The sequence below is a fragment of the Mustela lutreola genome, chromosome 1, assembly GCF_030435805.1.
Source record: "Mustela lutreola isolate mMusLut2 chromosome 1, mMusLut2.pri, whole genome shotgun sequence".
NCBI classification, from domain to species: Eukaryota; Metazoa; Chordata; class Mammalia; order Carnivora; family Mustelidae; genus Mustela; species Mustela lutreola.
The window spans coordinates 105,881,222-105,903,980 of NC_081290.1; the positions used below are offsets into that span (position 1 = coordinate 105,881,222).

General features: G+C 39.1%; 2 protein-coding genes across 5 annotated transcripts in view; one reads left to right on the forward strand and one right to left on the reverse strand.

The window, feature by feature from the left end:
• Window positions 1-22,759, forward strand: part of MANBA (mannosidase beta) — a 122,839-nt gene that overhangs the window by 20,896 nt on the left and 79,184 nt on the right. For all 4 annotated transcript variants that reach the window (XM_059172008.1, XM_059172023.1, XM_059172032.1 and 1 more), the window contains 3 exons: window positions 111-281; window positions 6,590-6,713; window positions 21,786-21,961. In XM_059172008.1, coding sequence (XP_059027991.1) covers window positions 111-281; window positions 6,590-6,713; window positions 21,786-21,961 — 471 coding nt within the window. The remainder of the gene's footprint in view (window positions 1-110; window positions 282-6,589; window positions 6,714-21,785; window positions 21,962-22,759) is intronic.
• On the reverse strand, window positions 20,611-20,955 carry LOC131829845 (large ribosomal subunit protein eL43-like). Its single transcript, XM_059172043.1, has one exon. It carries the CDS (start codon window positions 20,947-20,949, stop codon window positions 20,671-20,673), a length of 279 nt encoding a protein of 92 aa, XP_059028026.1. The 5' UTR covers window positions 20,950-20,955; the 3' UTR covers window positions 20,611-20,670.

Here is a 22,759-nt window from a genome sequence, read left to right on the forward strand (position 1 = left end):
AAAGATTTCAATTATTTTACTCATCTTTCACGCATTTTTATATATCTATATCTATATCTAAAATTTTACACACATGTCCACTTCCACATCTGTTCTTTTCTTTAATGCAGAGCTTTGATGTTACCAGTGTGGTTAGAGATGTGAACTCCCTTGAGCTACGTTTCCAGTCACCAGTGTTGTATGCGGCCCAGCAGAGCAAAGCTCACTCTAACTACTCTGTGCCTCCAGACTGTCCTCCGCCTGTGCAGAAGGGCCAATGCCATGTAAACTTCATTCGAAAGGTAACAGTCTTGCAAATGGAGGGGGCGTTAGGCTTGAGGGTGAGGTATGCCAGCATGTGAAATGCTTGTTTGAAGACACCAATAGTATTTTATTTTATTTTTAAATATTTTATTTATTTATCAGAGAGAGAGAGAGAGAGGGAAAGAGAGCGAGCACAGGCAGACAGAATGGCAGGCAGAGGCAGAGGGAGAAGCAGGCTCCCTGCCGAGCAAGGAGCCTGATGTGGGACTCGATCCCAGGACGCTGGGATCATGACCTGAGCCGAAGGCAGCTGCTTAACCAACTGAGCCACCCAGGCGTCCCACCAATAGTATTTTAGAAGTTGGGCATCTCTTTCCTGCCTGCTTCATGGGATGGAACACTTGAAATAAGAACCAAAAGGTTATACGAATTTTTTGAAGAATCGTTGTCTTTCTAGTAGATTTTTTTCCTGAAGCATACCTCAAACTTAGGTAACAACAGAAAAAGAAGAAAAATAGGTGACTGATAATGTAATTTGACAAATTATTTTTTTAAGATTTTATTTATTTATTTGAGAGAGGGAGAAGGAGGACATGAGCTGTGGGAGGGGCAGAGGGACAAGCTGACTCCCACTGTGTGGGGAGCCCAATGTGAGGCTTGATCCCAGGACCCTGAGATTATGACCTGAGCCAAAGTCAGATGCTTGGGCTGACTGAGACACTCAGACACCCCTACAAATTATTTTTTTTAGCATTTAAGTTTATCCAACTTTTCACCAGATTGTATGGTTTATACTTATTAGTGATTTGTGTTACTAGGAAGCTTTCTGGAAATACTGATATATTTGCTGATGTGTTCTTATATTTTACTGCTAGGTTCACATAAAATCTAATGACATAAAAAAAATGACAAAATCCACATGATGATTATTTTTCCTTGAGTTTCATCTGAGTCTAAATGACTTGAGTTTATTCCAGTATGGTTGGATTAGTTTGCTCTGTGGCATTAATTTTTTTATTTTATTTTTATTAAAAAATTTTTAATTGTGATAAAATATCCATAGCACAAAATTGGCCATCTCTACCATTTTCAAGTGTGTGGTTCACTAGTATTAAGTATATTCACATTGTTGGGGGACAAATCCCAAGAACCTTTTCATGTTGCAAAGCTGAAACTCCATACCCATTAAAAAACAATTCCCAGGGATGCGTGGGTGGCTCAGTAGGTTAAGGGTCTACCTTTGGCTCAGATCATGATCCCAGGGTCCTGGGATGGAGTCCCGCATCGGACTCCTTGCTCAGCAGGGAGCCTGCTTCTTCCTCTGCCTGCCATTCCCCCTGCTTGTGCTCTCTATCTCTCACAAATAAATAAAATCGTTAATAAATAAAAACTTTTTATTTCCCCCTCCTCCCAGCCCCTGGAAACCACCATTATTTCTGTTTCTATGAGTTTGGCTACTCTAGATACCTCCGATAAGTGGAATCATGCACATTTGTCTTGTTGTGCCTGGCATATTTCGTTTAGCATAATGTTCTTCATGCTGTAGCATGTGTCTGAATTTCCCTTCCTTTTTAAGTCTGAATAATATTCCATTGTATGTACATAGCACATTTTATTTATCCATTCATCTGTCAGTAGACATTTAGGTTACTTCCTCCTTTTGGTTATTGTGAATAATGTTGCTGTGTATGGATGTACCAATATCTCTTTGAGATTCTGCTTTTAGTTCTTTTTCATCAAGACCAAGAAGTGGGATACTGCAGTGTATGGTAATTCTATTTTGAATATTTTTGGAAATTGGCATTTGGTTTTAAAAAAACAAATGTAAGCATTGGTTTCACTGTGAAGATATTGAGAATATTTTTCCAGTATTTATTAGCTAAAGCCTCAGTTAGTAAATTCTGATTATTTAAGTTAAGTGGCTCTCTTCAGACTGGCTGGATTTATCACTAAATTATGTTTCTCTGATACAAGTACTAAGGTCAAAATTATACCTCCTCTGGTTTTATTCAACCTACTTATATTTGTGTCAGTGTCTCAATACAATTGTTTGTTCCTACTACCGTAAAGGAATGGTCTGTAACTGAGCAGTCAGGAGGTATCTGTGGAATACTGTGTACTGAGACTTGTTTAAAATTCACCTTTTGTTTTTGGCCTTCGGCTTCAAATGGCACAGTGGTTTGAATACTAGAGTTTGCGCGTTTTCTCTCTTTTCTGTCTTTAATCTTTGAGAACCTCCTGAATCCTAATGTTACTTTTCCAGTCGTCAGTGAAAGGATGTATATGTTATGCATATATCCATGTCAGTTTGTGGCAAATAAAATACACTTTCGGGGCACCTGGGTGGCTCCGTTGGTAAAGCTTCCGCATTTGCCTGGAGTCGTGATCCTGGGGTTCGGGGATCCAGCCTGCTTCTCCCTATCCCTCTGACCTTCCCCCCTGCTTGAGCTCTTTCTTTTTCTCTTTCTAGTGAATAAATGAAAAATCTTAAAAGAAAGAAAACACACTTTCAGTTTCTCTAGATAGAACAAAGCCCTTATCACTGAAATCAGGAGTCAGACCCAAGATTCTGCTCTCAGGGTGTGTGGAACACTAACCCTGGGGCAAACTTAACCAGAGCACTGAATTGCATCTTGATGTTTCTGGCTAGACTAGCATGGTCTAGTGGAAAAAGACCTGAATTGGAGAGCAAGTCAGGAATCTTAGATCTGAATTCTGGCCTTAGGACCAGAATGATCTTACGCAAGTCCATCATTTATGTATGGAGCTAATCCTTCCCTTCTTGACTGTGTTGATAGGAGCATACAGTGAAATAATAATGTAAATGCATTTTGCATGCATGAAGGGCTATATAGCTATTCAGAATGTAAGATAGTGTTTGTACTTATTTTGGAGACTTATTTCTGTGGTTACAGACTTCTAAGTGTGTTACTGATTATATGAAGTAAGTGGAGTAGCGCTATCAACACAGGTCCCCTCTTACCTCTGCTTTCTTCCCTTTTCAGCCTGGATGGTGGGGCATATCACTTCAGCTACCCTCTTAGCAATATTCTCCACCACCCCCTTGTTTTTTACCCATATCTCTGGCCATTCCTTCTAAGTTACTTTATCCAGATCAACCTATCCCTCTTAGAAGTTGTATCATTCATGCTTTGCTCTGTTCCAGACACATTCCTCCTTTAATTTTGTGCCTTCTCTAAACTATCTCATTTAGCTTCACTTCTTCAATAACCAGTCAAATTTATTTCTTTTTTTAAAGAATTTATTTATTTGACAGAAAGAGAGAGATTACAAGTAGGCAGAGAGGCAGGCAGAGAGAGGGGGGAAGCAGGCTCCCTGCGGAGCAGAGAGCCCAGTGCAGGGCCTGATCCCAGGACCCCGAGACCATGACCTGAGCCAAAGGCAGAGGTTCAACCCACTGAGCCACCGAGGTGCCCCACCAGTCGAATTTCTAATGACTTCTAATATTGTATCTAAAGTCCAGACCTCCAGGCCTTATACTGATTGCCTACTTGGCATCTTCAGTTACCTAATTCACAGGGACCTAAAACTCAGGATGTCCAATACTGCATTTGATCTGAATCCTTCTCCCAGGGTTCCCTGACTTGCTAAATGGAATACCATCCAGGATAGTTGTTCAAGCCAGAAACCCAAGAGTTGTTTTTGATAACTCCTCCTCTCTCTTTTCCCTCCTCCAGTCCATTCCTAAGTCATTTTGACCATGTGGACATTACCTCTTCAATAGTTCTTTAATCTTCCTGTTCTCTATTTCTTCTATCATGCTTGAGTTCAAGCCATCATTTCTTGCGTGAAGTATTATCCTGGCCACCTAACTGCAACCTACAACCTAATTTACCTTCCTCTAATTAATTTTACATAGAGCAGCCAGAATCTTCTTTTCAGACAAAAATCATTATAGCACTGTCCTTAAAACTCTTCAACAGTTTCTCATTGCCTTTCTCATTGCTGAAGTAACAGATCTTTGTTTAGTCTGACTCATGCCCACTTCTGTCTTCGTCCCTTCTCTTCCTATTGTTCCCTCTTCATCTCCTGGAATATGTCATAGTCTTTTGCACCTCAAGGCCTTTGCACATGCTGTTCCTTCTTCTTCTTCTTCTTTTTAAAGATCTTACTTATTTATTTGAGAGAGAGAGTCAGAGAGAGCATGAGAGGGGAGAAGCAGACTCCCTGCGGAGCTGGGAGCTGGATGCGGGATGCGGGACTTGATCCCGGGACTCCCGAGATCATGACTTGAGCCAAAGGCAGTCACTTAACCAACTGAGCCATCCAGGTGCCACATGCTGTTCCTTCCAGAAGGGATGCTTATACTTCTCTCCTAAACACACTGGACAAGTGGTACTCGCCCTTCAGATCTCCATATGAAAGATACTATTATTCAGGGAAACCTTGCTTGATTCTTTTCTTTCCTCTCCCCCATTAGATTGTTCCCTGTTGGTGTCTTTTGCACTTGTGATTATTTATTCAGCACCTGAATTTCCTGGATACTGTGAACACTATAAATGGAAGGACTGTCTGTTTTATACATTGATGTACTCCTGCCTGAAATATAAAAAGCAGTTCACAAATCTTTTTTGACTAATGAAAACTTTTATCTGAGGAAGTTTTATGAATACAGAGTGATTTGTAGCCCTTGGTGGGGAAAATAGTTTGCCTTATAAGATGTTGAATATTTTCGCCCTCCTCCTTATCCCTGTCTCTAATAAAGGAATTACATACTTGAACTTATAAACTCTTTAATAAATAGCCCCAAGATGACTTTCATTCCAGACATGAGAATCTGATGCTGAAATGGTGAATTTAGACAAATGTGAATAGTATAAAGTGGTTTTAATTCTCTGTTTTTCTCTGTAATGGAGACTAATTTATCTCTATCTCAGATAAATACAGATCTTAGGAAATACTTAAGTGAGAACAGTTTGGCCGATTCCTCAGGCTCTATTCTACAAATGTTCCATTCAGAAAGAGCTTACTACTTATTGTGGTGTTTATTCCTTTCTAAAGCTCAGCTCATAGCCTCAATTTGTTTATTATCTTTATTTTTAAATGTTTCCTCATTCTTTATAGCTATCACACTTAAATAGAATGTTCTTTATGGTTAAATACAATGATAGGTTCAGATACATTTTGGAGAGGTTAAAGAGTGCTTCAATGTCATATGCTTTTGAAGAATAAAAGTACATAATCAGATTTTAGGTTCTTAAAACATTTCTGCCAAACAACTGGGTTGCATAGGTTCATGTATTAGTTAACTGTATTAGTTATCTATTGCTGTATAACAACTTATGCCAAAACTTACCAGCTTAAAATAACATTTGTTATCGTAGTTTCTGTCAGTCAAGAATCTGAGTGTGGACTAGCTGGTGCCTCTGGCTGAAGGCCAGTCGTGAGGTTACAGTCAAGTATGGACTGGGGCTGTGGTAATCTCATGGCTCTACTGGGCCTGAAGTGTTTGGGCCGAAGCTTATCTATGTGGTTATCGGTAGGGCTCAGATTGGCGTCCAAGCTCATTTACTCATATGGGCCTCTCCACAGAGGTCACCTCACAACGTGGCAGCTGGCTTCCCTCATGGCCTGGAGATTATGGGAGAGAGTACCCAGAACAGAAGGTGCAGTTTTTTTATAACTTAATTTTGGAAGTGATTATCACCTCTCCCGTATTCTCTTGTTTAGAAGTGATTCACTAGGTGTAATCCATACTGGAGCAGAGGGGATTACACAGGGCATGAATACCAGGAGGGGATCATCGGAGGCCTTTTTAGATGCTCTGTATGGGACACACACATATACACAAACACTATTGTGGACTGGATTGTGTGTTCCTCCCTGAATTTTTTTGTTGAAATCCTGTTCCTCAGTTGCTAAAACTGTAACCTTGTTTGGAGATAAGGTCCTTAAAGAGGGATTAAATTAAAATGAGACTTTTAGGGTGGGAGATCAAGTGTGAATGATGTCCTTTTAAGAAAAGGTAATGTGTGTGCGTGTGTGTACGCATGCAGGGCACGCATTCACACACACACAACACACACAAGCACACACACACACAGAAAAGACTATGGTAAGGCCCAGTGAGGTGGTTGTCTATAAGCCAAGGAGAGAGTCTTCAGAGGAAACCAGACCTGCCAGCACCCTGATCTTTGACTTGCCAACCTCTAGAACTGTGAGATAATACATTTCTGTTGTTTACGCCACCCACTCTGTAGTATTTTGTTATGATAGCCCTAGCAAACTAATATACATGTATGTAATATTTTAGAAGAACATGTTTTCCATAGTGTTTAAATTTCATGGTAATTGGGATCTGGTTTTTTTCCCCTTGACATTATAGGAGCAGAGTTCCTTTGGTTGGGACTGGGGGCCGTCCTTTCCTACCCAGGGCATCTGGAAAGATGTCAGAATTGAAGCCTATAACATTTGTCGTCTGAACTACTTTGTGTTTTCCCCTATATATGGTAAGCTAAGAGATGTTATTTCTTGTTTTTCTTTTTTGAGCCTCCTCTATGTGATAAAAATTGGGCTTATAATTTGAATATGTAGATATACTTTCAGAGACTCATTTAAAAAATTTTGTGGCACATTTATCAGCATTAAAAATATATACAAACTGTGATTTGTCATGAAAATTTACAATATAAAATAGGAAGGAGGTAGATAAACATTTTTAAACATATTTTGAAATGAAAAAGAAAGCAAGCGGGGCACCTGGGTGGCTCAGTGAAACTTGATCCAGTTATAGGCAAGCCTGCTGGATGGAATCAGCAAGAAGATGATGGGTCAGTACAGGAATTCCGTTATCTTAAAGGTCCTGGGGACCGGAGATTGCTAGTTTATCAGAGCCAAATCTGTTTTCTAAAGGGAAAGACAAAAGCCAATCAGAGATGGTGGGTAATTGAAGTAATTAGGTGCTGCTGGCATTTTTAAATGGGAAAAGGGCATGAAGAGATGTAATTTAAATTGCATGTGTAAATGTGGCCACTCTAGTGCTTCTGAACTCTTCAGAGGTGTAACTTGAACTGAGTTTTGCTATTAAATTCAAAGAACAGTTCATTCTTTCCTATTCCCACCGATATTTTTTTCTCAGGTATAATAGAATCTAGTGGAAGGAGAGGTCTGATTTTGCAAAGAGTTATTTATTTAAATTGTTTTGAAGTTTAATGAATGTTTTAGGTGGTTTGCGAAAAGTGCTGTTGTGTTCTAGACACCCTGATACCTGCAAATATTTGAATAACACTGTTCTGGTTTAATTTAAAATTTTGAATATGAAACTAAAATTTCTTCCTGAATATGAGTCATTAGAGTTCAGTTTATTAGTCCCTAGTGACTACGTGAATTTTATTGGAATTAAATCTATTTCAGTGATGTTTAAAATTTAATTTAGATTCAGTGTAATTCCCCATTTCAATTACATTTTTGATATTTTGTGACTGCAATATATTTTGTACTTAATATAGAGAAAAATATGCTTCCTGTTCAGAGGATATGCCCTGTGCATATTAAACATCAGTTCTTACTATGATTAATTCTATATAGATTTCAATGTGGTTGTTGGATGTAATAAAGAAAATTGAAGCATAAACATGTGAAAGTGAGGAGAGGAACTTCATTTAGGAGTTTTTTTCAGAGTTTTTTCCAGTTTTCCTTTGGAAGACCGCAGTCATCACTGAAATCAATAGTTATTTAAAAGTTGAAAAATAATAAAGAGAATAAGCTAATATATTTTATGCATTTATTTGGTATATAGTATGAGGCAGGCACTGTGAGAGGTACTAAAAGGTTTATAAGAGGATTAGCTCATAATCAAAACTACACAAATATAACTTTTCTTTAAAATCACATAGGTTGGGTGACTGGGTGGCTCAGTGGGTTAAGCCATTGCCTTCGGCTCAGGTCATGATCTCAGGGTTCTGGGATCGAGTCCCGCATCGGGCTCTCTGCTCAGCAGGGAGCCTGCTTCCCTCTCTCTCTCTTTCTCTCTGCCTGCCTCTCTGCCTACTTGTGATCTCTCTCTGTCAAATAAATAAATAAAATCTTTAAAATAAAATAAAATCACGTGTTTATTTTTGAAGATTTTAGTGTGAAATGAGGCTGGCCAGAACTAATGCAGACGGGACTATCTTGGGGAATAGTAATACAGATAGTTTGTACTTTATACTTTTGCTCGACTCTCTTCTCTAGATTTCTATGCTGAGCTTATATTCCTTCTGTAGTAAGGGAAGAAAGTCAGTAAAACAACCTATTTAGTAATTTCAGCCAACTTGTTATGAAGGGCTTAACTGATTTGACTGTGTGGCACTTTCTACCTTCTCCCTATTGAGGCTAGAAGAACGTAACCTTATTGTTTTTCCAAATGTTCAGTTTATTTATGAATTTAAAACTAGTAGGTTTACCACCGAAGGTGAAATAACTGACCATAACTTCCCAATTTAATCGTGTGCAGATGACAGTAAAAAGTCTTTTTAACATTTAAAAAATTAACTTGAAATTCTTATGAATTAGTTTACTTTATATATCTATTAATACATTTACAAACTTATATATTTATATCAATTCATATATATAGATAGATAGATATCCTTTTCTGCATTCTCAGTCATTGTAATGATGGTTTCTAAACTTTTTCACTTTTTAGTATCCTGTGGTCATTTGTTTGATTTTGCCCTAACCTCAGCTTCCTCAATGATTTCCACCCATTCTTAATGTTTAAGATAATAAAAACAAATTTATATTTGAAAAAAATACTGAGGTCAAAGGAAAACAAGAATTACTCCCGTTATGTCTTAGGCTTCTGTCATTCATTTATCTAGGTATTAAGAGAGACCAATTCATTGACATGACTTTCTTTAAAACCTTATTAGAAAATGTTTATTTGAATAATTCCCTTGTAGCCCTGAAATAGTCTAATCAGGTTTTAAACAGCAGTAGCTGCTCTAGGGCACCCACATTTTCAGTGTCTTGAACAGTGAAAGATTGACTCTGGTATTGAAAAGGGAAGCCCAGAGGCTTTTTACTGGATGTAGAAACCTAGGAAGATTCTCCTGTTCATTTTTCTTGGGGAGGGAGTAGAAGAATGACCCCATCTGCTGGGGGACTGGGGGAAGTCTCTCTGGACTTGGGTTTCCAAGGTGGGGAGGAGAGATGGGGAGAAGATAGCTGGTGGGGGTAGATGCCCCAATTCCAAAGATTAAGACATTTATAAGCAAATAATCTGGCCCAAACGGCAGGCCTTGTCTGGTGGTGGTGGTGGTGGTGTGTGTGTGTGTGTGTGAGAGAGAGAGAGAGACAGAGAGAGAGTGAGAGAGAGAGACTCATACATATATTCATTTATTAATTGTTTTTTCCATGCTAGGTCTTTAATATTTGTAATCTGATGTAAATTGTTCACATTATGCCCAAAAATGTATTAGGGAAGGTTGATCATGTAGTTTTATGAGCTTTTCATAAGATTACATAAACACATTAAGTCCAAATCTATAATAAGTATGTTCTGATGAAATGCTGCATTGTTACCACAGCCAGGAAAAAAAAAAAATAGTATAGAGAAGTTTTCCGGTATGTGAATCCTCCTCTTGAGCTGAGGTGAGCTGTGGGTCTTTGACCTGGGGTGCTTGTGCACTTCCACCATCTCAGAGATGCTGCCTTCCCCCGACCCGATCCACATTTCCTTGCTGCCTCAGCCTAAAGTGCCCCCTCCGTCATTCTCCAAGACCTAGCCTTTGAGTTGGAGGACTTAGTTTGGCTAGATCCTGGCCTTCCCCACAGAAGTCTGTATTGAAGGTCGTTGCTCCCCTTTGATATAGGGAATGTAATTACAACATAATGATGATTTGTCAGTCTTGCACAATGCCTTGTTTGATGCATTTTTTGAATGCATTCGTTTGAATCACTTTTTCATCCATCTTCGAATTACTTTACCCATAAAATAACATTATTCACCCTTGAAAATATCTTTATGGGTAGGTAGGTTGCTTGACTAATCTCTCCTGTGATTAGCTTCTGAACAGATTTTTTTCCCTCTGGAATTTACCAACTTATCTTTGGGGGGAAATTGTGCTTTGCGGTCTGTTTTGCCTTAGTTTCATCTTTGAGGATTTTGTCCTGCTGAGTAAGCGAGGAGGTCTTGCTGCTTGGTAAAAGAAGGGGAAAACAGCTGTTGTAACTAACTGTGAGCCTGCCTTTCTGGCTAATGCAAGCTGTTAGCTCTTTGAAAAGCAGCTGCTGAAGGCTGTCCTATAATTCTAGCAGGAGCACAGGAAAATATCCTGTGTTTGAATTGAAACCTTCTGTGGCTTGATCATTTCAGCTTGTTGTCACTGCTGTTTCTTCACATGCACAGGAGGACCTCAACACTGCAGCTTTTCATCACTTATTAAAGATGCAAGAAGCAAGCAGGCGAAAGGAGGAGCTGTTAGATGCTCAGCAGGGTGAAGCTAATCAAGGCAGCTATCTTTGAATAGCTCCTGCCCCGCCCCCCAGATAGAGCATTGGTTTTCTTTTTTTTTTTTTAAGATTATTTATTTATTTATTTGACAGAGAGAGATCACAAGTAGGCAGAGAGGCAGGCATAGAGAGAGGAAGGGAAGCAGGCTCCCTGCTGAGCAGAGAGCCCGATGCAGGACTCGATCCCAGGACCCTGAGATCATGACCTGAGCCAAAGGCAGCGGCTTAACCCACTGAGCCACCCAGGCGCCCTAGAGCATTGGTTTTCATCTTACATATGCAACCTCCCTTCCTTTGCAGATCCTTTTTCCCATGCTGACCCGAATGTTCTTCCATCTCCGTGTTCATTCTTAACCCCCAGATACTGTCCTGTATTCTTAACTATGACCTTTGGGTATATTTCTCTATGTAGATTCAACCTCTTGCTTCTTTGGGTTGGGATATAATTTATAGTGCCTGTTAAGGTTTACAGACAGTAATGATTCAAGAAATATATTTGTATTCTTTGATGCTCCCATAACTGTTGTCATGCCCTTGTGAGATAGTTTAGGTTACAAAGATGGTATTTTGACAAATGAAGGAACTGTGGCAACATATAATTATACATTTAGTAGAGGGTCAGACACACTCTTTATGGTTGTAGATTTCAGCATTCTTTTTCATAGACCCTTTTATTAAGAGGATAATATTTTATTGTTATATTCTGCCCTCCCCCCGTTCTTTGTTTCACATTGAATGTATCTGATACTTGGACTTAGGATTCTGAAAGACAAAAAGTACCTTTGCTTTTATCATTTTATTTTATTTTATTTTTCCATTATGATAAGCATACTTCTTTTTTAAAAGATTTTATTTATTTATTTGACAGATAGAGATCACAAGTAGGCAGAGAGGCAGGCAGAGGGTGGGGGGAAGCAGGCTCCCTGCTGAGCAGAGAGCCCAATGCGGGGCTGGATCCCAGGACCCGGGATCATGACCTGAGCTGAAGGCAGAGGCTTTAACCCACTGAGCCACCCAGGTGCCTGATAAGCATACTTTTTAATCCCCATCACTTATTTCCCCTATCCCCCCATCTACCTCTCCTCTGGTAGCCATCAGTTTGTTCTCTATAGTTAAGGGTCTTTTTCTTGATTTATCTCTTTTTTTCCCTTTGCTCTTTTGTTTCTTAAATTCCACATATGAGTGACATCATGTGGTATTTGTCTATCTCTGACTGACTTATTTCCCTTAGCCTCTCTCTAGCTCCATCCACATTGTTGCAAATGGCAAGATTTCATTCTTTTTATGGCTAAGTAATATTCCATTGTATATATATATACACCACCTCTTCTTTATTTATTCATCTGTTGATGGACACTTGGGCTGCTTCCATAGTTTGTCTGTTGTCAGTAATGCTGCTAAAAACATCAGGATGCAGGTATCCCTTTGAATTTGTGTTTTTGCATTTTCTGGCTAAATACCCAGTAGTGTGATTCCTGGATCCTCAAAGTATCTTTGCTTTTGGTTTTCCTCAGTGTTTATACACAAATTTCAGCATGTGCCTGCTAGTGTCTTTCTCTTTGAGAGGTGCTTCTGTGAGAAATGCATGCAAAGTGGAGAGCCCTAGAGTCAGGAAACCTGGACCCTTGACTTGTCTTTTGGCGGAGGAGCTTTTGAGTTACGTTCTGTAGTTGGGGCCTCAGGAACCTTGTCTACAAAGTGATGTGGAAATTGCCAAGTAGAAGAAATTCTTATTGAAGAATTCAGTTCTTCTTGAAGCTGGACACATGATTAATAAAGACATTGATACTTGGGGCTTAATTATAATCAGTTAAGGCAAGGGTTAAGATATAGTGTGAGAGTCTTTCTGGTAGTTATGGACACATTTGAATTCAAGTAACTCAGCCATGTCTTATTTTTCTACTTCTTTGTCTTTTTACACTTTCCTTTTTCTCTTAAACAACTGAATAAAGCTTTTTTTTTGTTTGTTTTTTTAAAGACTTTATTTTTAAATAATCTCTATATGCATCATGGGGCTTGAACTCACAACTTCAAGATCAAGAGTCACATGCTCTACCAACTGAGCCAGCCAGGCGCCCCAAGCTGTTTTCTTTTCTGACCACATCTCAACAAAGAAGTAGACCATACGGGAATATAAGAGGAGAAACTGGTTAATCTTAGAGGTTTTTTAAAGGTTAATGTGTTGGCCACATCTACGCAAACTGGAACTGTCTTGAAGGTTGTTTGGATGAAGTGGCAGCACACTTATTCTGGTTATGTAGCTGCCTACTCTTTATACAAATTTCCATCCAAGTCAGATTCTTAGTGGTTGGTTGGTTGGTATTTAAAAAGTCTTCCCTGAATCAGTTTTGGAAAAACTTAAAAGTGAGTCAGTGGCCAGAACCACATTCTCTGACCTTCTCTGGATAGGCTGCCTGATTGATTTTATATGGAACAAACTATAGACCATGGTTTCCTTTGCAGGGAGCGGGACATCAGTGAGGGTATCCCTGAGTCTCTGGAAAGGCCTCAAGTTCTAGAGAGAGCAGGTCAGCCTTGCCTGTTTGCCCTGTTTTGGCAGAATTCCTGTGTTGTCTGGGCTCAAAGTGAGGAGAGGATGTAAAATCTGGTGTAATTGGGAAGGAGACCTGGGAGGAGATTTTGACTCATTTAATCGTTTTTCTTCTTAGCTATCCCCATCCCCAGTGCTGTATCCATTTTTTGGAATTGTTTGCATTCCACTGCTGGAGAGGTGGGAGTGATCGGTATTTGTTATCTTGTTTTGTTTAATCTCCGTCTTTTCTTTATTTTTATTTGTTTTATTTTTTATTGGAGTGTAGTTGACACAGTGTTACCTTAGTTTCAGGTGTTTCAGTGAGTCTATATACCATACTATTACAACACCATTGACTGTATTTCTTCTGCTGTACCTTATTCATTTTATAATAGGAAGCCTGTATCTCCCGCTGTCCATTAGCCATTTTGCCCACCCTGTTCCCCCCAGTCTTCTGCCCTCTGGCAACCATCAGTTCTCTGTATTTATGTAGCTGTTCTTGTCTTTTGTTTGTTGTATTTTTCAGATTCCACATGTAAATGAAGTCATACAGTATTCGTTTTTCTCTGTCTGACTTACTTCACTTAGCATAAAAACCTCTAGATCCAGGGGCGTCTGGGTGGCTCCGTCAGTTAAACTTCTGACTTCTGGTTTCGGCTCAGGTCATGATCTTGGGGCTGAACCTCAAAACAGCAGGAGGCTCTCCACTCAGCAGGGAGTCTGCTTCTCCCTCTACCCCTTCCTAAGGTTGTGCACTCTCTCTTTCTCTCTCTAAAAAATAAATAAATAAATCTTTAAAAAACCAGAAAACAAACCTCTAGGTCCATTCTTTTTTGTGACTGAGAGAAATTCCATAATACACGCATATACACCATATCCTCTTTATCCATTTAGCCGTTGGTGGGCACTTAGGTTACTTCCATATCTTGGCTGTTGTACATAATGCTGCAGTAAACATAGGGATGCATAGATCTTTTCAAATTAGTGTTTTTGTTTTCTTCAGGTAAATACCAGTAGTGGGATTACTGGAGCATATGGTATTACTGTTTTTGTTTTTTTTTTAACGATTTTATTTATTTATTTGACAGAAATCACAAGCAGATGGAGAGGCAGGCAGAGAGAGAGAGAGCGGGAAGCAGGCTCCCCGCCGAGCAGAGAGCCCGATGCGGGACTCGATCCCAGGACCCTGAGATCATGACCTGAGCCGAAGGCAGCGGCTTAACCCACTGAGCCACCCAGGCGCCCTTTTTTTTTTTTTTTTAACTTTTTAAAGATTTTTTAAAAAATTTATTTGACAGAGATTACAAGTAGATAGAGAGGCAGGCAGAGAGAGAAAGGAGGAAGCAGGCTCCCCACCGAGCAGAGAGCCCGATGCGAGCCCGATGCGGGGCTGGATCCCAGGACCCTGAGATCACCACCTGAGCAGAAGGCAGAGGCTTAACCCACTGAGCCACCCAGGTGCCCCGGTATTACTGTTTTTGACTATTTGAGGAACTTCTGTATGGTTTTCCACAGTGACTTCACAAGTTTACATTCCCATTAATGTGCACAACCTCGCCAACAGTTTTTATTTCTTGTCTTTTAGATTCTAGCTATTCAAACTGATGTGAGGTGGTATCTCATTGTGGTTTTGGTTTGCATTTTGCTGATATTAGTGATATTGAGCATCTTTTCATGCGTCCGTTGACCAACTATATGTCTTTTTTTGAAAAATGTCTGTTCAGATCTTCCTCCTATTTTTTTAATTGGATTATTTGTTTTTTTGGTGTTGGGTTGTATATCTTCTTTATGTATTTTGGATCTTAACCCCTTATAGGGTATATCATTTGTGAATATCTTCCTGAATTTAGTAGCTTACCTTTTTATTTTGTTGATGGCTTTCTTTGCTGTGCAAAAGCTTTTTAGTTTGATATAGTCCTGCTTTTTTATTTTTATTTTTGCTTTTGTTTCCCTTGCCTTAGGAGACATATCTAGAAAAATGCTTAGGCTGGTGTCAGAGAAATTACTCCCTATGTTTTCTTCTAGGAATTTTATAGTTTCATGTCTCACATTTAGATCTTTAGTCCATTTTGAGTTCATTTTTGAGTATAGCATAAGAAAGCGGACCAGTTTCATTCTTTTGGATGTAGCTGACCAGTTTTCCTACACCATTTATTGAAAAGACTGTCTTTTCCCCATTGCATATTCTTGCCTCCTTTGTCATAAGTTAATTGACCGTATAATCATGGGTTTATTTCTGGAGTCTGTTCTGTTCCCTTTGTCTGTGCATTTTTGTGCCAGTGTCATATTGTTTTGTAGTATATCTTGAAATCTGGAATTGTGATACTTCAGCTTTGTTCTTTCTCAAGATTTCTTTGGCTATTCATGAGAGGAGTGATGGATATTCTTTAGGAAAGGGTAATTTTGTCAGTGCTAGGAGAAGTATGACAGGAAGCTGTATTCTAGAAATGGGTCTTAATTTATAAAAGGGAGCTCTCCTTACCTAGAAATAGGATTATATGTTTAAAAAGTAACAAATAAAAAGAAGTGACCACTTAATACCAGGAAAATTATTGATGATTTATGAGTCTGTATGTACTTTTGGAAACTAAATTACTTAAATTCTCCATGACTTCTGGAAGGAAGTGTTGTATTCCATTTGGAAGAAGAGGAGGGGGCAAAAATATTTTGGTATAGTGCCTCTGCTGATGACATGATAGTCTTGCAGGGGAACACCTGCATATGAACACCTGCAAGTGTTCATATTGGGTTTTTGAATTCCGCAGCCTTAATTTTTTCAGTTGTCAGCTCCCAAGGAAGTTAACTGGATGAGCCCCAGAGGACTGCTGATTTACTTTAGCACGTTTTCCCTGTTAGAAGCAGTAGAAACTTCCAGTAGCCTTTGGGAACTGTATTATTTGTCTTCCTGGCAGAGGCTCTTACAAGCAGAGCCTTCCTATTTTTCACCAAAGAGGAAGTGATAGGAAACATCCAAGGCGTCGGCTTGAACTTGGGTGGTTATTAGTAGGGTAGAACTAAAATCTTTACTTAGAAATTAAAGAAAAGGGGATTTCAGTTCAATGTGAAGACTTTACAATAGCCAAGGCTAGCAAAAAGGAAGGCTATTTTGTGAGGCAGAGGGTTTTTTCATTACAGATATTAAAGAGATTAGAATAGCCTTTTTAGGGAAATATTTTAAGGATGGAGATTAGTAAACATTTTCTGAAAGGGTCAGCTAATAAACATTTTAGGTTTTGGGGGCCATTTGGCCTTTGTTGCAGCTGTTCAAACTTAGCCATTGTTGTGCAAAGGCAATCAAAGACAACATGTACACAAATGACAGTGGTTGGTGTAGCATGCTTGGCCTGTGATAACAAAATGCCATAGGCTGGGTGGCTTCAGGTTTTGATTTCTTACAGTTCTGGAAGCTGGGAGGGCTCAGAGTGAGGTGCTGGCTGATGGGTTTGTACTGACGGCTTTCTTCCTGGTTTCCAGATAGCTACGTTTCTTGCTCTGTTCTTGCAGGATCCCGTGGTGGTGGTGGCAGAGAGAAAGAAAGAGAAACAGACACAGGCAGATGGAAATAGAATGAGATGAAGGGAGGGAGGGGTCTTATCTTTCTCTGATAAGACCACAGACCTATGAGATTGGGCCTCACCCCTTTGACCTCACTTAACTTAATTATCTCCTGAAGACCTTATCTCCAGATAAGTTGGGGAGTTAGGGCTTCCACAGGTGCATTTTGGAGAGGTGGAGGGGGGACACAATTCAGTTCATAGCAGCTGTGTTCCAATAAAGTTTTATTTATAAAAGGAGGTGGGTCAGATTTGGCCCAAAGACCAGTTGTTTGTCAGCCTTTGGTCTAGAAGGAAATAAACACTTACCAGAAAGTAGACTAGATGATCTGTCAACCTCTAGCTCAAAAGTTTTATGACTTTGTGCTGTTGTGGTTAAAGACTCAGCCAAAAACTATATTTGATGTCTATTATCACTTGATACCTTTAGGTGAAATACTCCCCTATATAATTAAACTGTTAAATTCTGTAAAAATTCTGAGTACCAATAAGACGTAGTTGGGGGGACATTATTTGGTTACGATTGGCATAACTTAGAGGTTAAGTGTACAGTCTCTAGCTTCAGACTGTCATGGTTCATGTTCAAGCTCTGCAACTTACTAGCTTTGTGACCTTGGACAAGTTACTTAACTCCTCCATTTTTCAGTTTTCTTATCTAGACAATGGTGGTGATAATAGAATTTACCTTATAGAAATGTTGTAATGCTTAAATAAGTTAATACATGTTGAGAGCATAAAGCAATGCCTGGCTCATAGGAAGTTCTTGGTAAATATTATCTATTATTATTTCTTGAAGTAAGAGACAGTAAAGGAAGCCAGAGGGAATATGATAGGGAGCTAAAGATCATGTAGCTGTCAAAGATTTAGGATGTTTTGAAAATAAATACCTATGGATCAGACTGTAGTGTGTGCTTCTGTTTAAAAACAATAAAAATGGGGGCACCTGGTGGCTCAGTGGGTTAAAGCCTCTGCCTTCGGCTCAGGTCATGATTCCAGGGTCCTGGGATCGAGCCCCGTATTGGGCTCTCTGCTCAGTGGGGAGTCTGCTTCCTCCTCTCTCTCTGCCTGCCTCTCTGCCTACTTGTGATCTGTCAGTCAAATAAATAAAAATCTTAAAAAAAAAAAAAACAATAAAAATGCTGGAAAGGGAAATTGAGAGACTTAGTATATACTTGGTAGGAAGAAAGTATCTTGAACAAACAAGTGTGGTTGTCTTGATATAGTTTACTGTATCTTAGAAAAACTTGCAGGCTATGGGTGGGTAAACTCCAGAATTGGCTGGATCAGAACAAATTAATTCAGAGCTCATTGACAGGTGTTCCTAAGAATGGATCATTTAAGGGGAACCTGGCTGGCTCAGTTGGTTAAGTGTCTGCCTTTGGCTCAGGTCATGATCTTGGGGTCCTGGGACCGAGCCCCTCGTCCAGCTCCATGCTTAGCAGGGCATGTACTTCTCCCTTTGCCCACTCCCCTTGTGCTTGCTCGCTCTCTCAAATAAATAAAAAGATCTTAAAAAAAAAAAAAAAAAAGAATGGATCATTTAAGAAATAAAATAGTTCTTAAGTCCAGGATTAGTTTTACTTCCGAGTGCATCCAGTGCACCTCTACTTTGGCTTGATGGGGGATGCAGATGATGAGACGTGCTATGATCATCTTTACAGTGGGTCTGGTTGTGGCTCTGCATTTGTAAGGAATGCCAGTTACAAAGTCTTGGCTCATTGATCAGCATATATACTTTTCCTTCATTTGCAGCAAAACCATGATGATTAGTCCCCTCTTTATTTCTAGAAGGGACTTTAAGATATTCATCAGCTGATAACCTTCTCCCTTCTCTTTTTCACAGAGGAAAATAGAAGCCACTCAGCAGGAAATTCCTCAGATTCTTGCCATAGGTCATACAAAGCTAAGTGCATCTTCACCAGGCACTGTCCTTTCTGTGGCAGTAAGGAATGAGAACTTTCACTGGTGGCTCTCACTTTCTGCCTATGCAGCCTTTTGGGTACTCCAATTCTGGTTTCTCCTGTGTAACTTAAAAAATATGAGTCAGCTTTTCCGCTCTGCTCTTGCCTAAAGCATACCGTCTTATTTTAAAACCAAAACCAAACCCAGATTCTATTCTGGAGACTAAGTGATGTAAGTTGATCCGGTGATAGAGGAACGGGTTATATCGCACATAGTATAAAACACTACTTCAGAATCCTCTTGAAACATTCTATGCCATTCACAGACTCCACTCCCAAAGTGTTGTTCCTTAGGCAGCTGTCTCATCTTTCTTTTCTCCCCGTGACCTTCCTCTTCAGGCTTGCTCCCTTTTCTTCCTCTCCATTCCAAGATTTTCCACGTGGCACCTTCTATTCCTTTTACATAGATAGAAATTTCATATCTCTCTGCTTTTCCTGTTTTTATCCTGTTATGTTATTGTGATGGGGCCCTCTGTAATTTTTTACAATGCCGATCTGATCGTGTTTTTCTTTCTTTCTTTCTTTCTTTCTTTTTTTTTTTTTTTTAAAGATTTGTTTATTTGAAAGAGAGAGAGAGCATGAGAAGGGGAAGGGTCAGAGGGAGAAACAGACTCCCTGCTAAGTGGGGAGCCCTACATGGAGCTGGATCCTGGGATCCTGGATCATGACCTGAGCCAAAGGCAGAGGCTTAACTGACCGAGCCACCCAGGACCGGGTGTTTTCCTTTTTGTTGAAGAATCTCCAGTGCTGGGGCGCCTGGGTGGCTCAGTGGGTTAGGCCGCTGCCTTCGGCTCGGGTCATGATTTCAGAGTCCTGGGATCGAGTCCCGCATCGGGCTCTCTGCTCAGCCGGGAGCCTGCTTCCCTCTCTCTCTCTGCCTGCCTCTCCATCTACTTGTGATTTCTCTCTGTCAAATAAATAAATAAAATCTTAAAAAAAAAAAAAAAAAAAAAAAAAAAAAAAAAAAAAAAAGAATCTCCAGTGCTCCTCACTGATCTAGGGTAAAGTCTCTGGACTCCTCACATGAACCAGGATGAGCTGGACTGTGCTTACATCCTCTGTAAGGATCTTCCTTACCAGTTTGATTATTGCTCAAGTTTTTGTTAAAGCATTGCTTACGGCTCTTCACCCTTGGTTTTCATCGTGCCTAGAATACTTCTCATCTGCCTCTGAACTTAGCTAAAGAATCCTTCTGGGTTCAACTAGCTACTGCTTTTTCATAAAGGCCTTCCCTCACCCTCTATAAGTTAAGTGATCTCCCATCCTGTGAATGTTTTTTCAGAAAACTTCATATTTCTCCCATCCTGGAATTATTTCACTTTTGTACTTGGCTATATATCCTGTTACACTCTAAACTCACATGGTCAGGGGCCATGTTTATCCTGATCATCATGTAGTTCCAATCACTTAGCAAAGTACATGGCACATAGAATGTTCTCAGTAAATATTTATTTGTTAAATAATCTACGTTTAAAATAACAGTTGACCATTGAACAACATGGGGATTAAGAGCACTAACTTCCTGTGCAGTTGAAAATTCACATATACTTTTTTTGTTGTTGTTAAGTTATCTCTACACCTACATGCAAGCTTTACCAACTGACCTAGCCAGGAGCCACAGTGGCTCCCCCAAAACTTCACTGCTAATAATCTCTGTTGACCAGAAGCCTTATAAATAACATACAGAGTCGACTAACACATATTTTGTATATGTATTATATACTGTACTTTTACAATAATACTTAACTTTTTCTTATATATTTCTTTTGGTATTTCTAAGCTATGTAGTTCAATAATGAGTTTTTTCAAATTGTCACAAATCTCCAAAAAGTTTTCCAATATATATATATATATATATATTTTTTTTTGTTACATAAATTAACCCATTTATTATAGGCTAGCAATGTTTCAAACGGCGGTGCTTCTACTGGTCTTTCAACTCCTTCAGTCTTCTGATGGCAGACTTTACTGTGACAGCAGAAGTGGTGTTGTAGGTCCAGGCGCCAGCAGTGACGGTTTTCATGCAGGAGCCACAATGCCAGATCCCCACAGCTCGTCTTTTCATCTTGGTTTTGCCACAGAAGGAGCAAGTGTACTTGGCGTGCTGGCTTATCTCAATCTTCTTCACCATCTTCCTGAGGGAGGCACCATAACGGGTCCCGTATTTGCCCACGATTCCGACCTTCTTGGTGCGTTTAGCCATGTCGACTCTCCAATATATTTTTTGAAAAAAAATCATATATGTGAATCCATGCAGTTCAAATCATTGTCGTTCAAGGGTCAACTGTCTATCTCTGTTTTTTCACATTTGATTAAATCTACTACATCTAAGTTTATACCTTATTATATGGCCTAAAACCTCTATATTTTTACTTTGCTTTATGAAAAGGAATTGAACATATATCAGTCTTAGAAAATTTATGTTAGGGGCGCCTGGGTGGCTCAGTGGATTAAGCCGCTGCCTTCAGCTCAGGTCATGATCTCAGGGTCCTGGGATCGAGTCCCGCATCGGGCTCTCTGCTCAGCAGGGAGCCTGCTTCCCTCTCTCTCTCTCTCTGGCTGCCTCTCTGTCTACTTGGGATTTCTCTCTGTCAAATAAATAAATAAATCTTAAAAAAAAAAAAAAAAAGAAAATTTATGTTATATTTTCATTTGTGATATTCTCTTCATGCCCTATTTAATAAAGATTTTATGACTTATGATTGTAACCTTTTTTAGGGTAGAAGTATATATAATATATATACTCTTGGTTATTCTTCTTCAGAATGAATGGCTTAAAAAGACACAAAAAACCCAAAATGAATGATTAAAACCTAAAGATTAAATGAGAATTTCTACTGGACTTTTTGTCATGACAGGATCTGTGGAGTGCTTATTAGTTTAGAAGCTGCTTCAGTTTTTCTTCAATGAATCCTAAGGAGTGCAGCAATAATGCTTAGCATATTTCATTCATATATATATATATATATGTGTGTGTGTGTGTGTGTGTGTGTGTGTGTGTATAATGCTTCTTTTTTCTTTTTTTCCTCTGTGCCTTAGATAACCATACCCAGGGGTGGAATCTTGAAATAGAGTCTTCTTTTGATGTTGTCAGCTCAAAGCCAATTTCTGGTCAAGTGATGGTAGCCATCCCTGAACTGCAAACACAGCAGTCATACAGCATTGAACTTCAACCTGGGGAAAGAATTGTTGAGCTGTTTGTGAAAATTAATAAGGTGAATGATGGTACTTCTTCAGAAGCGCTAGATGAAAAGCAATACTATTCAAAAGAAATGGCTAGAAAGGGACTGAGAATGAAAGAAAAATGTACTTTTCCACCTTCTTCACTTTTAACCTCTCATATATTTTATGTATGTTACGACCTAAGGAATGATATTCCCAAATTTTAAGATTAAGAAAATGGAGAATATGTGATTTAACATCCTTTTCTCTCAAGAAGTCAGGGGTATTGTATCTTAATTTTTCTGCACTGTTTGCAGTATCCTAAATCCAGAATACATTCTAAGCATTACATTTAAATGCAGTGATTATTTTTGTATAATTTTGTATAATTTCTGATTTCAATAATTATTAAATACAGTAAATTTTTTTGAATATTGATGCTTATTTTACATGCAGAATTCTAATTCTAAACTCATGATCTTTAATGAGTAGAAGTTGGCTGGATTTTCCCTTGTCTCTCTTTTTTATTCCTCTTATTGATCATTGTGAACTGAACAGGATGGTGTAAAGCAACATTGTGACTATTCGGATAAAGTGAGAACCCCAAACAATTTCTAGTTCTGGGTTTGGAAGAAGAGTCAACCTCAACATCCAATTCTAACTGTTAAGAATACAGAAAAATGTAAGCGTCAGTGTTAGAAATGGAGATAATTGTTTTTCTGAAAATCCGTGTTACTCTGTTCTTACCTTTTCCTTTTGGTATATTAATCCATGCTAAAACACCTAGCATGTTGATTTTTAAATATTACTATGGATTGGTGTAATTTGGCATATACAGAGCCTAGAATTTC